The sequence below is a fragment of the Camelina sativa genome, chromosome 4 (assembly GCF_000633955.1).
Source record: "Camelina sativa cultivar DH55 chromosome 4, Cs, whole genome shotgun sequence".
In the NCBI taxonomy this organism is placed as follows: Eukaryota; Viridiplantae; Streptophyta; class Magnoliopsida; order Brassicales; family Brassicaceae; genus Camelina; species Camelina sativa.
The window spans coordinates 311,394-328,677 of record NC_025688.1 but is presented as its reverse complement, the minus strand read 5'-3'; the positions used below and the strand labels follow the sequence as shown (position 1 = coordinate 328,677).

General features: G+C 35.2%; 3 protein-coding genes and 1 pseudogene across 5 annotated transcripts; 3 read left to right on the top strand and 1 right to left on the bottom strand.

Moving 5' to 3' along the window:
• LOC104779424 lies at positions 416–4,992 on the top strand. 2 transcript variants are annotated; one of them, XM_010503788.2, is made up of 7 exons: positions 416–1,496; positions 1,627–1,868; positions 1,971–2,202; positions 2,587–2,672; positions 2,770–2,861; positions 3,142–3,390; positions 4,902–4,992. In XM_010503788.2, exons 1-6 carry the CDS (start codon positions 1,245–1,247, stop codon positions 3,345–3,347), a joined length of 1,110 nt encoding a protein of 369 aa, XP_010502090.1. In that variant the 5' UTR covers positions 416–1,244; the 3' UTR covers positions 3,348–3,390; positions 4,902–4,992. The 2 variants fall into 2 exon arrangements, with proteins under 2 accessions (XP_010502090.1, XP_010502089.1); XM_010503787.2 differs by lacking the exon at positions 4,902–4,992 and having other exon boundaries at positions 417–1,496; positions 3,142–3,575.
• Positions 4,459–6,231, top strand: LOC104783412 (annotated as a pseudogene).
• Positions 10,137–11,243, top strand: LOC104779423 (reticulon-like protein B15). The gene is made up of 5 exons (XM_010503784.1): positions 10,137–10,206; positions 10,346–10,529; positions 10,640–10,769; positions 10,867–10,936; positions 11,026–11,243. Exons 1-5 carry the CDS (start codon positions 10,170–10,172, stop codon positions 11,181–11,183), a joined length of 579 nt encoding a protein of 192 aa, XP_010502086.1. The 5' UTR covers positions 10,137–10,169; the 3' UTR covers positions 11,184–11,243.
• LOC104779421 lies at positions 11,410–14,681 on the bottom strand. Of its 2 annotated transcripts, none has more exons than XM_010503782.2 (12): positions 14,479–14,643; positions 14,285–14,383; positions 14,082–14,166; positions 13,910–13,979; positions 13,691–13,751; positions 13,552–13,605; positions 13,135–13,291; positions 12,935–13,034; positions 12,438–12,547; positions 12,105–12,211; positions 11,811–11,921; positions 11,410–11,710 (listed from the first exon to the last, which is right to left on the bottom strand). In XM_010503782.2, exons 1-12 carry the CDS (start codon positions 14,566–14,568, stop codon positions 11,585–11,587), a joined length of 1,170 nt encoding a protein of 389 aa, XP_010502084.1. In that variant the 5' UTR covers positions 14,569–14,643; the 3' UTR covers positions 11,410–11,584. The 2 variants fall into 2 exon arrangements, with proteins under 2 accessions (XP_010502084.1, XP_010502085.1); XM_010503783.2 differs by having other exon boundaries at positions 11,579–11,710; positions 12,935–13,031; positions 14,479–14,681.

Sequence of the window (17,284 nt, the reverse complement as noted above, 5' to 3'; positions counted from 1 at the left end):
TGTCATTGTCAATACTCAATATTGAATGATGGACGTAGTAGGTGGACAAATGCATTAGTTGAATCAATCTTGAATGGTATAGTAGTTTATATATATTCTTGATGGAAAAAACCAAAAAAAAAAAAAAGAAGATGGAAAAAGACCAAATGTTTTACAGCCATTCTTTTGTTTCTTTTAGCTTGACTAAAAAAATGTGCCAATTTGCCATATACAGTAAATATATATATATATATTTAAATCATCTTGTCAGCATCTAGCAAGCAAGCAGGCAGTATCCACCATTAAATTTAAAAGAAGCAGCCTCCCCTCTCTACTCCCCCTAATAATAATATATGGCTGGCTTTTCGGTGATATATACGCCTTTCTCTTTTTCATATATTTCTCATCAGATTCTACAGAGAATACATTCACAACCTCAAATTCTTGAAAATGCAGCCGAGCAGTCTAAAATTAAATACTTTTGCATTGCCTTATGATTAACCAACCTCTTTTAAGTGAAGCGTAAGTTTTGAATAAACGAAAGTTTGGGGGTAAAACTGTAAATGAAAGATCAAATGTGGTAAAACCAAAATCACGATGGGCTGATGTGTTATGTTCACTGTGGCTGTCTCTCTCTCTCTTCAGATACGAGAGAACCAACCAATCCGATCGTATTCTTTTTTTTTTTTTTTTTTTTTTTTTNTCTAGCTAGAGGCTAGAGCCTCATTTAGTCATTTCTGCTTCATTGACCTCTCTTTTTTTAAAATCCAAAAAACTCATCTATTTCTCTCTCTCTATACATTACCCGAATCTCTCTATCTCTTTCGATACCCTCTTCCACTAATCGTTGCCTGTTTAATCGGAGCTTTAGATATCTCATCAACGAAGGAGAGGCTTAAGGGGGATTTCCTTTTTCTTCTTTTTTTTTTTTTTTTTTTTTTTTTTTTTTTTTTTTTNTTTTTTTTTGCTTTTGCTTTGCTTGGTTCAACTTCAATCAATTCGATCCTTTATTAATTTTTTTTTTTCTTTCCCAAATCTTAGAATCTCCGATTCGATCACTGCTTCCTCGCCGTCACATCGATCGGAGACACATATTCACGTGCTTTTTTTTTGTTTTTGTTTTTTTAACGGCCAATAGAAATAAAAATCAAACTCATTAGACTTAGATTAGATTAGACCTCAGGTCAAATCAAATCCAACTACGACGAGTACTGGCGGCAAGGACGGACTGTGTGTTGCTGTTTAAAATCCGATCGAAGTCGGAGATGTTGGGGGCTGGGTTTCAGTTGACGCGTGGGCGACACGGCGAGGATCCTTTCTACTGTTCCGCAAAATCTCGCAGGGCCAATCATCAGCGCATCGACGACGACGTCTCTAATGTCCCCGCCTCTGCTCCTCCTTCCAAGGATTACCTCAGCGATTCTCAACATTTACTCCCCTCCTCCGCTTCTGGTAGTAATCTTCAACGGTTTTTAGACTCCGTCACACCATCCGTTCCCGCCCAGTATCTCTCTAAGGTTTCTTTCTTTTTACAAACTCAAATTTCTTCTCATACTTGCTTTCTTTGTTGTTGTTGTACCTATATGTATATGGATATGGTCTTTGTTGTTGTTGTTGTTGTAATGGGGGGGGGAAATCTCTCTGCAGACATCGCTACGGGAAAGAAGAGCCGATGATGCTGCTGCTGCTGCTGTGCCTTACTTTGTGCTTGGAGATATTTGGGAATCATTTGCTGAGTGGAGTGCTTACGGCACCGGAGTGCCTCTTGTTTTGAATAACAACAACAACAAGGAGGATCGTGTTATCCAATACTATGTCCCTTCTTTGTCAGCCATTCAAATCTATGCTCATTCTCATCATCATCCCTTTAATTCCTCTCTTCAGCCAAGGTCCTTTCTCTTCCCTTCTTTGTTTTCATCATAGCCTTGGCTCTCTTATATATATATATATATATATATATATATATGTATGAATCACTTCTCCTGTGGCAGGCGTCCAGGTGATAGTAGCGACAGCGATTTCCGGGATTCAAGTAGCGATGTCAGCAGCGATAGTGATTCTGAACGTGTTTCTGCTAGTCTGCACCATATCTCATTGACAGATCAACTTCACGAAGATTCATCCAGTGACGACGGGGGCGAACCTTTAAGCTCTCAGGGTCGTTTGATCTTTGATTATCTTGAAAGAGACCTTCCTTACATCCGCGAACCTTTGGCTGATAAGGTTTCTTCCTTCCTTCATTCTCTCTACTAGAAGAACCTCACACCTACTTTTTCAAAAGCATGCCCTAGATACTAAATTACTCTCCCAAAAACTAAGATGGTTTGTCTGACCAGGTAACTTAAATTGATGCTTAGAAATGACAGTTGGTTGATACTTACCCCTTAATTTGGGTCAACTGTTGGCTATCAACTAATCAGAACTGTTCAATCTTCTCACGAACTGGTCATCTTCAACTTCAACTAGACCACATTTTTTCTTTCTTTCTTTCTTTCTTTGACAATAAATTAGACCACATTCTAAACTCACACAAAAATAGGAACTTGTGTGAGCCTGTTGTTAATTTATGGGCTCCCACTCATGACTAGTGCCTATGTTGTAATACAGGTTTTTGACCTCGCAGCCCAGTTTCCCGAGCTGAAGACGTTGAAAAGCTGTGACTTACTTCCGTCAAGCTGGTTCTCTGTGGCATGGTATTGTTACTCGTGCTTTTTAGTACCAGTTTTCTTGCACTGTGCCAATGTATCTCTTTTTGTCTCTGAGAATCCATTCTATTATATACTTTTGCAGGTACCCAATTTATAGAATACCCACAGGACCTACACTCAAGGACCTGGATGCTTGTTTCTTGACGTACCATTCCCTACACACACCGTCTGGAGGTAAAACATAACTGTTTTTATTCTATTATGAGGAAACTTGCTTAGGAATTTTATCTTATCAGCCATGGTTCATTTTTTTACGAATGTTGAAAAATATACGTGAGTGGGATGCATAATGTAGCAATCTTTTAGTAGCATCATTTGACTATTGATCAACTCGACATCATAACTAGATGGATGTTCAGCACAAGAGTTAGAGTCAGGTGTTGCGAAGTCAAATTTTTGTATGAAGGATAATTGTTTGGTAGATAGATGTTTTCACATCGTTGGGCTATTGTAGGTGAAGATAGTGCACAACCAAGGGAGAGTGAGAAGATGTCATTGCCTGTATTTGGGCTTGCTTCATACAAGCTAAGAGGTTCTTTATGGACGCCCGATGGGGGTTCAGAGCACCAGCTCGTGAACTCTCTGTTCCAAGCGGCTGACAAGTGGCTGCGTTGTTATCATGTCAGCCACCCTGATTTCCTCTTCTTCTGCCGCCGTTGAGTAGGATTATAAAAGGAAGTTTCCCTAAGAAAAAGTGCGAAAGGATACGAGCTTGTGAAGCACTTTGAGTGAGTTTTAACAATAAACTCAAAAACTGTTGATATGAGTTTTAAAAGGAGTTGCTTCTTTTTTAAAAAAAATTAAATCTGTAAGTTATAGATAAACGAATTTTGTTTGGTCAGATGATGTATGTGAACCCTGGGCTAACCGTTTTGTTGTATACACCAATTTCATTGTTGTCTGNTTTTTGTATGAAGGATAATTGTTTGGTAGATAGATGTTTTCACATCGTTGGGCTATTGTAGGTGAAGATAGTGCACAACCAAGGGAGAGTGAGAAGATGTCATTGCCTGTATTTGGGCTTGCTTCATACAAGCTAAGAGGTTCTTTATGGACGCCCGATGGGGGTTCAGAGCACCAGCTCGTGAACTCTCTGTTCCAAGCGGCTGACAAGTGGCTGCGTTGTTATCATGTCAGCCACCCTGATTTCCTCTTCTTCTGCCGCCGTTGAGTAGGATTATAAAAGGAAGTTTCCCTAAGAAAAAGTGCGAAAGGATACGAGCTTGTGAAGCACTTTGAGTGAGTTTTAACAATAAACTCAAAAACTGTTGATATGAGTTTTAAAAGGAGTTGCTTCTTTTTTAAAAAAAATTAAATCTGTAAGTTATAGATAAACGAATTTTGTTTGGTCAGATGATGTATGTGAACCCTGGGCTAACCGTTTTGTTGTATACACCAATTTCATTGTTGTCTGCAATAGAAACTTTTGGAGTACTACAATGTGAATGTTCAAACAAAGTTAGTTGACAGGGGAAAATGAGATGCCAATGTCAGGTTAAAGAGTAACCACAGATTGCCATATATGTATGTTCCTCCATTTGCAATCTCCATGAGGAAGTGGTTCACTTTGGCTGGGAGATGTTCCCAGAGCGATTCAAGAATTGTCAAGAAAAAAAACTAGAGATCTCAAAAATTGGGCCTAATCAATTTGAATCACCAATAAGAGAAGATATCGAGCCGTTGATAAGACTGATGGGCTTTTACCGAACAGGCTCAATAAGGAATAATGGGCTCGTGAGGCCCATAAATTTCATACTTTAACCCTAATTTGAGAGACAGAGAGCATATATATAAAATCTCTCATCGCCGTATCGCCTCTGAGAAAATCCGTTCCGAGTCGAGTAGAGAGAGAGAGAGCTCCTACCACACCGCAGAGGTTAGTGTCGTCTGTCTTTGGATTCTTCTCTCATCCATCGATTAGTATCGTGTTCCTGTTTCTCGGATTCAGAAGGTAAAAAAAAAAATCAAAATCTGGTGTTGATGTGCAGGATTTAGGAAATGGCAGAGTCGAAGGTTGTAGTTCCGGAGTCGGTGCTGAAGAAGAGGAAGAGAGAGGAGGAGTGGGCTTTGGAGAAGAAGCAGAATGCTGAAGCTGCCAAGAAGAAGAACGCCGAGAACAGGAAGCTCATCTTCAAAAGAGCCGAGCAGTACTCTAAGGAGTACGCCGAGAAGGTTACATTTCTATCTTTTTTTNCCTAAGAAAAAGTGCGAAAGGATACGAGCTTGTGAAGCACTTTGAGTGAGTTTTAACAATAAACTCAAAAACTGTTGATATGAGTTTTAAAAGGAGTTGCTTCTTTTTTAANATTCTCTTTGTGCGATTATTACCATTTCCAAAGACTTGTTGCGATGTTGTTGTCCCTTAAATCTGTTGTTCCTTGAATTATTTTGCAGTATCAATGCCATTGACCCTAAGACCAAGAAGATTCTCCAGCTTTTGCGTTTGAGACAGGTTCGTGTTCATTTCTATGTTGTTTGTTTGTTGCTGTGATATATTTCTAGTGATAGGGTTTGTGTAAATGATGAGGCTTTGGAAAAATTGTCACTAATGTGTAAATGATGAGGCTTTGGAAAAAATTTCACTAAATAAATGCTACTGTGTTTCATTGCTATGTAATTGGGTTTAGAACCTAAGAGAGAATGATTCTGTTGTGTTTAGTTTATTGATAATCAACTGGTCTGTTATTGTCACTTGTCTTAGTAAAGACAACTATACAAAATGTGCCATTTGGTAATTGAATTATGATTGAATTTGGCATTGTCTAATGCAGATCTTCAATGGCGTTTTCCTTAAAGTCAACAAGGCCACAATGAACATGCTTCGTCGTGTTGAGCCCTATGTGACTTACGGGTATACGTCTCAGCCTTTCTAACCTTAAATCTTAGGTTATGATAGCAAGTCTTTTTATTCACAGACTGACCTCTCTTCTTTTTTAGATTCCCTAACTTGAAGAGTGTCAAGGAATTGATCTACAAGAGAGGTTATGGAAAGCTAAACCACCAGAGGATAGCTTTGACTGACAACTCTATCGTTGAGCAGGTTTGTAGTCTGCCTCTGTAACACTAATTTCTTAAATGTTGTTTTGATATGATGTAGTAGTTGTACTCACGATTTCTTCTCCCATACACAACGAAAACAGGCTTTGGGAAAGCACGGCATCATCTGCACTGAGGATTTGATCCACGAGATTCTAACAGTTGGACCTCATTTCAAGGAAGCCAACAACTTCCTGTGGCCATTCCAGCTCAAGGCACCTCTCGGTGGCCTCAAGAAGAAGAGAAATCACTACGTGGAAGGTGGTGATGCTGGAAACCGTGAGAACTTCATCAATGAGCTTATCAGGAGGATGAATTAGGATGTTTTCTTTATCAATGTCAAACTTATCTGTGTTTTCATTATATGCCTCCTCCTTGATTTTGATCTCCTTTCTCAAGTTAAAACGACATTTTGAATCTTCTCTTTTATTGTCTATGGACCTTAGTATCGGTTGTGGACACCCCCACTTTCTTCAATGGCTTTTTTATGATACAGTCCACTTCTTGATGTCGATTTAATATCTAGCTAGATCAATCGGTGACAATATAAAAAATCCGATATCTAAACAACTGTATCTACGATTCGGTTTTTTCGCATTCACACATTGACACATAAAACTTAGCAACATACAAAAAAAGGCACTGGTCCGTTTAACGATCTCGAGTCCGCAATATTTTTAAGTTACGCTCTAAAACATCGAACCAAACCTAACAAATTATCATATCACTAAAGTCAACCTTTTGAGATAGGATTTAATTCTACTATGCCTTCATCTCAAAAATCATTTTCTCATATCTCCTTCCTATATTAACTTATTTATTTTCGATTTTTCTTTAAAGAAAAAATTGGTGAAAGACCATAAACCTTTGGGAAATTCTTATAATTGTCAACCCAACCAAGTTTAATTTGGGTTATCCACCCGTTATCCACTAAAACCGGATCTACACTTTCTTCTTTCTTCTCGATTCAAAACTAGACATTTCTTCTTTCTTCTCCAAACAACTAAAACCAAATTGAGCGATTTCTTCTTTCTTTTCTGGTCAAACATCTCATCTCCATTCTCACAATCTTTATCAAATCTAATATATTTCTTCATTTTCTGCTATTTTTCAAAGGTAAATCTCTAAATCTCATCTAAAATTAGGGTTTGTAATTTAGGGTTTATCAATTTAGGGTTTAAATTCAAAATTAAGCCAAAATCTCTATAATATTTGTGTTTCTTTTGTTAATCCCAGCTATAACAATGCCTCCAAAAACGAAAACGGTATAAATTCGAAGAAAATGAGATTTATGGATCCTCCGACAGAATGGTACAACTACGAGTACAACTATTCATTACAGTTGTTTTTGTGGATTTGCAGGATAATGATGAGGATACTCAACCAATGAATCTTGAGGCTAGTGATGTTTTGAACGGATCTGGTTCTGGGTTTGAGAAGGATGCATCAGCAGAAACTGGAGAAGAGGCGGGTGAAGAAGATGAAGAAGAAACAGGAGAAGAGGTTGATGAAGCATCAGCAGAAACTGGAGAAGAGGCTGGTGAAGCTTCAGCAGATGCAGTATCAGAAAATGATGATCAGGTGGGTAGTGAAAAAGATGAAGCAGAAACAGGAGAAGAGGCTGGTGAAGAAGATGAAGCAGAAACAGGAGAAGAGGCTGGTGAAGAAGATGAAGCAAAAACTAGAGAAGATGTTGGTGAAGAAGAAGAAGCAGAAACTAGAGAAGAGACTGATGAGATGGTCCGTATACAAAGGGAAAGAGGGGAAAGAAGGGAAAGAAGTGAATCATAGTTGTGTGTGCAACTCGTAATAGATTACTTTTGGTACTTTTTAGTAATGGATTTGGTTGGATTGTATTTGGATGTTTTTGATTTGGATTGTATTGGATGTTTTTGGTAATGCAATTTTTAGGTACAACTTGAATATTTTGGGTACAACTGGAATATTTTAGGTACAACTGAGACCGTTTTATAAAACGAATTATTGAAATTTATTTATTAAAAGTGAATTTTAAATGGATCAAATAGAAATTATGTAAAAAATGGATAAAAAATAAATTTTGTAATAAAAATGGATTAGATTGAAAATGTGGATGAAAATGAATCTCATCTAACTCATTTACCACATGTTTTGAAAAATAATTAAATTTTGCCAATTTTTTTCATGTAATTTTACTTCAAACTTATAGTTGTACAAGCATAAACATAGTTGTACTTTACTACTTTTCCCTTATTACCAGTAGTACTTTACAATAAATTAAATTTTTATAGTTGTACTTTTCATATTAGTTAATTATATTACATTTTATACAATTTCATAAGATAATATGTCTAAAATAATTGATGTACATGTTTTGACATAATTACTTGGATGCAAATAGCAAAGTGACCATGAAAGCATTAGGAATATTTGCTCTATGTATGACCATCAAAGTGACCATAAAATTTACATGGTCAAAGTGACCATAAAATTTACATGGTCAAAGTGACCACAATAGTTGTTCTCTTTGTATTAACTAACATAGAAATAGATGGATTTAGTTGAATTTTAAAATTTAGTACTTATAAAGTTCAAAGTTATATTTAGTCGTATCTTAGTTGTACCACGAATATGAAAATTGTTAAGTTTTTAATTAAATGTAGGTGTACTATAGTTGTAAATGTTACAGTCAGTTGTACTGTAACTGCAGAAACCAGTTTTGCAACAAAAAAACAGAACAATCGAGTCTTGCAATCAAAAACTGTTACGAACAACAAAGTGATATATAAATTAATCACGGAAAGCATCATACAAGCTTCTAGTAGTAGTTTTTCTCTTCTTTCTTCCATGTTCTCCTAGGGAAGGAATCCTTCTCGTCCGTGGTCTTCCTCTTTTCTTTTTATTTTCATCAATCGGAGAAACACTCTGAATTCTTAAGCTTCGCAACTCTTAATGACCACTTGCAGCCTTTTTTTGTTTCACTGCATTTTACCACATACAGCTTTGGTTCGGACTTCTTTATTACAAACTCAAAACAGTTCTTATGTGCTTGTTTTTCAAGAAGATCATGTCTGTTTGCATATCTTATCAACCAATGCAGAATAAGTAACCTGCTCAATAGGTGCTTTCATCAAAAGAGCATGTCGAACATCTTCTCTTGAAATTCATTGTAATTCATCTCCATTGTTTAAATAATTTCCCCCATAATCCAAATGAATGAATGTGCGAAGATAATTATTCATTACTCCCTGCAAATAGAATACAAACTAACATTAGAACAGTTTTCGCTCTCCTTCAGTTGTACCAGTTGTATCAGTTAATATCTGTTGTACCTACATCTGCAGAAACGAGAAAACCTAATCCAATTTCTATATAGCTCGATTCAACCACTAGGTCCATAAATTATAAACGTACTCTGACTCTAATAGACTTCAACAAATGAGAATTAACAAGATTAACAAACAAAAAAACGAATTTATAACAAATCTAAGAATGTCCCCAAATTAGAACACATTACAAATCTAACACATCAACACTACTTACACCATAAACAAGTTTCAAATACGTTAAAATTGAACAAAAACAGTTGAGTAGACCAAGAAATTACCTAAAACGAGCTTCAATGGTGGAAAATTTTTCTTTTATGGGTCGTACGGATGATTGATTTTGAGTTGGGAAAGAGATGAATTGTGATTGGTTTGTTTTTTTCTCTGTAAAAAAAAATATATTCAATATACTGTATCTACATTATTTAAATAATGCAAAACAAGACAAAAAGGCAAAACTGAGATTACAAATTATTGTAAAAGTAGAGAGGTATGTAGAATTAAGGTGTATAATGTAGAAAAGAATTTTTGGGAGAGGGACACAAGAGAATTAAAGATATAGATATGTACTAATCTTTTCTTTTTTGCTAAAAGATATATACTAATCTTCAATTTGGATCACTGTGATATGATTATTAGATTTATGCATGCAAATGTTGTGTATCCTATATATTTGGTTATCGAAAGTCGGATTGAATTTCTTCATATGTATAATAATATTGTATATAGCACATAAACACATAATGTATTACATTCATTTGAAATTATGTAAAAAAATTAAGAGATGTGTATACTGTAATTTAAAATGGAAAGATATAAATGAAAAAGGTAAGATATTGCTGTTTAAGAAGTAAATACAAAATTAGAAAACCGGGTTTAGGTAAAATATCAACAAAGTTACAAGATTTTTTTGCGTCCAAATGTTGTATAGAGACATATGAGCGTAGGAAACGAGCCCCGTGGCGTTTGGTATATTAATTGCTACCATAAATAAGCAATGATTACAATTAAATTAAGACTAAAAAGCATGCCAAAAGAAGCTGACATGAGGAGATTTATCTTACTTATATAATCACGATTGACTATGGTTTATGAATTATGAACATTGCAAGTCTCGTAAGAATCAAACACAACATACCCAATGTCTCTTGTAAATCAAATACTTGGTGAAGGAGCAGGTGACATTATAATCTGCTTTAGCATTTTCTTAAGAAACCCTTTCTTCTCATCTACAGCTCTACTTACTGATACTTTTTGAATAAATGTATTAAAGAAGAGACTTACACGCTTTACCATACATTGGAAATGTTGTTGCAGTGGCGGATCTATGTGTGTGGAAGGACAAGATAAACTCGGGGATAACACTTGTAACGGCCACACTTTTCTTGTTCCTCTTGGAGATCATGGAGGCTCGAATTGTTCCACTTCTCTGTTCGATCCTGTTGCTCTTCATGCTCCTCCTCTTCCTTTGGGCCAAGTTCGGACAACTCTTTATAACACGGTACCTACCAAAATACAAATATATATAGACATGCATCTTTTACAATTTAGGACGTCATTCATTCTGTGGAATGAAAGAAAACTAACCGCAGAGTCACCAATGTCACACAGGAGGCCTCCCACTCCAGAAGAGATAAATCTACCAGATTCCCGACTTAGAGCCTTTTTATTAAAGATGGAGGGCCTTCTCCTTATGCTTTATGAGATTGCATATGGGAAAGACATCAAAACCTTTCTCTGGGTGAATCTTTGCTACCTACGCTCACACCGTTTTCTTTAGTTTCCATACAATATATGAAGATTCATTGTTCATTTATTAAACTTCGTTCATGTGGCAGACCATCCTTTATGTGGCCATCATAGACATCATTGGGAGCTACATCAGCTTCCTCACAATTTTGTATATAAGTAAGAACACAACCTGTTATGATCTACTTCTCTTTTGATCATGTCCTCCATTCGTCTCTAATAAACTATATCAACCAACACGCATCCAGGCTTAGTCTGCTCGATGACAACTCCGGTTTTGTACCTGCAATTTCAAGGGGCCATTGACAGTTTCATCGGGAAGGTATCGGAAGAGAAGAACAAGATACTTGGAGTATTCAAATCCAAAGTTGTCTCAAAAATTCCTAGGGCCATCAAGGTGGAGTAGTTGAGTCCATGTGAAATGAAAGCACCTCTATATGCTACTATCATAGTTTTAACTATACTTGATTTAGAAGGGATACTTGGCTGTTGTATTTCTTCCTAGCCATTACTAAAAAACCGTGCTTAAAGGATTACAGAAACAGACTAATAAAACTTTTGGGAGTTCTTGGACACCTCTATACAAAGTATAAGGTTGCAACTACAGTAGTATTACACACAAGCATTGCAAGAACAAAAAAAATATCCTTTTCCAAGCTGGTGCAGCTCGTTTGTGCAATACGTAAGCATTCCATAATAACTAATCAAATGGAACAATAAAGATCATATCAAAAAGCAACTGCACAGAAGAAACTGTTTTGCGACCCCAAAACTTAAATGTGGGTCGAAAATTCATTAATTCGTGTATTATGAAGTAACACCCCCTTGGTTTTTTCTTATCTCGGTAGAGGATATATCCATCCGGAATTTTTCTGCTGGAATTGAAATAAACATGTCGACTATTTCCTTTGGAATATCAAGATCTTCAAGAACCTGCAGAGGAGCAAAGATAAGGCATTAGGTATACAATCTCATAGACAACCCTCAAAAGAGTAAATTTGTAGTGATCGAAGTTCTACTGCTCAAGTCAAACCTTAAATACACCATCTACATTGCGGCCACCAACAAGGAAACTGCAACCTGTCCGTTTGCAATCACCAAGTATTTCCAACATCCTTTTGTAGCTTCCTTCATAGTACTTTGGCTGCAAGAAGTTCAGTTCCTTAATCATCTTTGATAGTATGGAATTGGAAATAGAGCACCTCAAATGTCTGTGACTCATTAAGTTTTTTAAGTCGCTGATCGCAACAGTGTAGCATACAAATATAATTGTAGTTGAAGGAAAGAAACAAAAAGACGAGCAGGCAAACTCTCAGTAATTACATACATTGACAAGCCTTGCTGCAGTGTCAGCGCCAATTACAAAACTGCTTCCTGGGAAGAGCTCAGCTTTCCTGTAGAAGTATGGCTGATTTGAAACTATTACCGTCTTTCCTGCCAACCAGATACTAAACCAATATCAAATGATGGCACATGCAAATAGACACAAAATTGCATTCAAACATTTATAGCTCGATTCTGGATCACAAAAAACTGATTGGTCTTTCCCTTATTGGACGCAATTGGATCATAAGATGGTTGTAACTTAGAGATGCCAAAAAAAGTGGTGCACGGAATTGAAAACATAAATAGATAGTGCGTGAATAAGAGAAGCGCCTACCAACTGCTTCAAATTGCTTTACACGATCTTTGATCTGTGCAACTGAAAGTGGTGGTTTGTCGGCATTTATTGCGGATATTTCAAAGCATGGGTACCCGCCCCCACAAACGCTGCATAAACAAATCTGCTAGTAAGATTGTTTACGTTGCAGAGAAAAAGGACAGTTATCTGATTTGTTGTTTGGAGATAATAAAATTATTAAAATGCCAGAGGTCTCTCAAAATCTAATCACAACATGTGGAGTGGAGCACAACGAAAGAAATTATGAATTACGACTTACCTTGCACAAAATAGCATATTAGATTCAACTAAGAAACAGAGAGTCAGCATGTCAAAAAAGGAACATAGAGCCAGCAAAGAGTCAAAGACAGAAAAGATACACAGAAGACTTAGGTTATACATATGATTAACATCAACCACTGTTTTTCTTTTAAACATGTTCACCTGAGAGTGAAATAGGAACTCGTTAAGCAAATAATAAAGACATACTAGCCTACCTCATAGCAACTTCCAACAGCTTGAGGTGACCGTCATGTAATGGGTTAAAAGAGCCAGGCAGTATAATCTTTCTATCTTCATCAGACCCCCCGTATGCTTCTGCCACAAAGTTAGAACTACATCATTACTGGCAACGAATGCCAGCTAAGTTTGAAAGAAAAATTATAAGTCTCATTGGGTCAAATGACCTAAACCTTACCACCAGAAAATGGATAAATCTTACAGCACAACTCCCCATTTATAAGCTGTTCTAGTTCTTGTTCTTCACTAAACTGGGTTTCAGACTCATAAGGCACCTCAGACTCGGTCAAGCCAGAGTCAAGAGTCCCAGAAACTTGGCATGCCTTGGCCATAGCCTAAGACATTGACAAGAAAAGGTTTTAAGAACTCAGTACAATGATTTTCGAAAAGTTATGCGAGGAACGTATGAACAAAAACTTCCCCAGAAGAATATGTATCTTAGTAATACAGTAAAATGAAACAGAAACGTCAAAAGGTACTTAGAATCTTATATCAGTAAGTAAACTAACTTGCCAGTCTTCTTTTTTCCTACAAGTAGAGAAAGGAAAACCATACAGCAATGCACTAGGTTGTATAATCTAGCTATGTAACACACCTGGATCAGTGCACAGCTTGACACCTTATCTTCTTCCTCTCGGCTCCGTAGATTCTAAAGTATTAGGCAATAAGATAAAAGACATGAGTAGTTGATATTAAAGAGTAAAGGAGGACGGGAGAAAGAAGGTTGCAAAGACCTTGGTTAGAGTGACAGAAGATTCCCAGATCCGGTTGGATGCTCTCATAGACAAAAAGAACCTACTCGGGCAGCAACAAAACAACAAGTATGAGTAATAGAAAGCAATCGATCTAAGCGGCGATGCTCACAATCACTAAAAATGATTGTTTTGGATAAACAACCTACTGTGGTAGCATTTAAACATTTCAAGAAAATCATAAATATTATTAAAACCAACCTGTGATCCCCACGCTTTGGAAGAGAAGTTGCCAAAGATCCAGTAAAGCCCACACCAAGAACCGGATATCCTAAAAAACACCACCAGATAACGACAAGTAAGACCAATCCGGGGTTTACTAAACAGGCAAGGCAACAACGATGAGGAATGAGACCAAATAATATGAGAAAACCTGGTCTAGAGAGCTTAAGAGCCCGATTGTAGGCTAACAAGGCCATCTCCTTGGCCATTGCTTGGCTGCAGTGTTGGCTCGGAACCTAAGAAAAACCCAGGTGATTATGGACAAGAGAAGAGGATTTTGCTTGCTGCCATATATAAAAAAAGAGAGAGAGAGAGAGAGAGAGAGAGATATGTATGAGATTACTGATTACGAACCCTGCCGAGTAATTGGACCATAGAAACTCTGGAATAAGGAACCATGGCTTCGAGAAGCGTGTTCGAAGCTCCAGGAACTGACATCAACCAACCTAAAGCCTGCGAATACATTATACTATACAGTTTTCGTATCTACTCAAAGCACAGAGAGCAATCACATATATATTGAAAGCGAGAGAGTGAGTGAGTGAAACCAGAGAGGCACCGCCGGAAAGATAGACGACGGCCTGCGTCGGAGATGAGTGAATCGCTTCGACGATGGCACGAATCGCAGCCTCTCCCATTGTTTCTCTCGGTCTCGTCTCCGACTCCCATTGATGATGATCGTTCCCAATCAAATCCAAATTAGCCCCTAAATGTTTTAGTATTTACAATATGTTCCCAAAAATAGTTGAATATTACGCTGAAACCACAATTGTTTGAATTACTAGCTTGTGCGCCCCCGGCGCTCCCTCGGAGTCGTCGCCGGTTCTCGACGTTAGTCCGTGAGTGGGAAATTAGGCCCACTGACTCTCTCTGTGCATAGAGGTTTAGGGTCTCTCTCTCTATCCTACTAAACTACGAAATGAAAATTCACTCCCCGTTCTCTAGTCTTTCTACATGAATTGAGTTTTTTTTTTAATGGTATCATGAAAACGAGAATAACGACAATAAGGGCCGGACAAAGTGTGTGTACACATATTTGTCCTTTTTTTTTTTTTTTTTTTTTTTTTTTTTTTTTTTTTTTTTTTTTNCAACATCACAGTTGATCTTTTACCATTTCTTTCTTCAGAAAAAAAAACTAGGATATAATCCGTGCTAGAATATAAGTTAAATTTTTTTTGTTTATTTTGTAATTTTTATTCAAAACATTGTATATTTGATTATTTTATTTGTTTTAAAAATATTTTTTGATTAGAACATTATGCCATGAAATCATATGTTGAATATGACTTATGATCATAACATATATTTTGTAAGATCTATTCTAATATATCTAGATTTTTACCAGCGGTATATCGCGGTTAAGTTGTGTGATAAAAAAAAATCTTTGTTTGTTAATTTTATTTGATTTGTTTAGTGTTTAAAATTATATATTGTATTTTGTTGTTAATTATATGACTTAACCCATAGTATACTGCATATTAAATTTAGGACCAAATATGTAATGTATGTTTGTCAAAATCCTCTTGACCGAGAAAGTCTACCAAACAACATTATTCCAAACTTTAATTTAATCCGAGAAATCATATTTCTTGAAATTTCAACACGTGCTCTAGCAAGAAATCATATTTCTTGAAACATTTTCATATTATAGTAACATATACATATTATTGACCTGTGCTATAACAAATCAAATTGGAGTATTTATAATTTATTAACTTTTTGATCTATCATAAATATATGATATTTTTTAAATATCAAATTAAACTATTTTTGAATATTTCAAATTAAATTATTTAAAAAGTTTATTATAGTGTATAAAACTATACAATTCAACAAAAAAAATTATTCTCTCTAATATCCTCTTTAAGTATATTTATATTAAATTATAACATATATCAAATTACTTATAATATAACATCTCGCTTTTAAAAAACCAAATTTACAAAATTATGTGTTATAATGACATTCAAGTCATATTGTAGAACATACATTATTGAAATAATTTCACGTACATAAATTAATACAACATATTAAAATTTTATTATTTAAATTATAAAATATACAAAATTTTGTATAAAATAAAATTTAACATGTGCTATAGCACGAGTAAGATTTTATTTTCAACTACACAATAAGATCTCGGAAATCATGATTAAGTGTGATTAATTTCCTAGATTTATTGTTTTTTACGTCTAACAGTATATTTTTATGTCTAACAGTATATATGGTTTAACAATACATGGAATAATAAAAATTTTATTTTTGTAAATTGTATAAATCATTGGAAATTTTCTTTAAGAAGATTCTTTAAGATATTCTTAAGTGTATTCATATAGCCACAGATTGGCCAAATAATATATAACATATTTTTGTAACCAACCTATATTTAATCTATAACATATTTTGTAATCAACCTATAAATATTATATAGTCTAAAAAAAGGTTGTGTACTTCCATAATATTATATAGGGGATAATCATTCAACATCACAGTGTTTGATCAATTTAAGCTTTTACCATTTCTTTCTTCAGATAAAATTATACATTTCTTCCTTCAAAAAAACTAGTCTCCCTCTATTTCTCTTTAAAGATGTAATGGTATTGTGAATCCTGACAACTTATGTATATCATGATGAGCTGTGATTTATTTCTTAAATGGTACTTATGTGGTAAAGTAAAGAACTAAAGATATATAAAGTAAAGTAAAGAACTAAAGATATAGAACTAAGATCATTTCCAATGTATATTTTTATTCTTTTTCTCTAATATAGAGTATATTTTTCTCCAATGTGTTACTTTATATTTGACTCTAAAATAGAGGTAGTATAAAAACTACAATTGAAAATAGAGTTACTCTAAATATAGAACAATATCATTATTTTTTTTATTTTTAAGTAAAATATAGAATAATTTTAGAGCAAATATCATTTTATAATAGAATTTTGATTCTTTCCGACCGAAAAAAATAGAGTTTTGACTCTAAAATATAAGGAGATTGCAAATGACCTACGGAAGCTTGGGGAATAAAGAAACAAGGAGCGTGGTATCCCATTATGGTGACGTTCTCTAGTAATAATAATTGGAATCTCCACGTTACATCTCTCTCTCAAACGTTACATTAGTTAGTTCAATCAATCAATGCTAATTTAAACAAACTTTACTTAAAATGGTTTTTTTCTTCAATTACTGACTGCTGTTAACCAATCAACGCATATGTAATGTACTGTTTGAGTACTGTAAATTTTAGCAGTATGGTCTAGTAATACACTAAAACCTCTATAAATTAATACTATATAAATTAATAAATACTATAAATTAATAAATTTTGTCAGTCCCAAGTCGGACCAACGTAAAA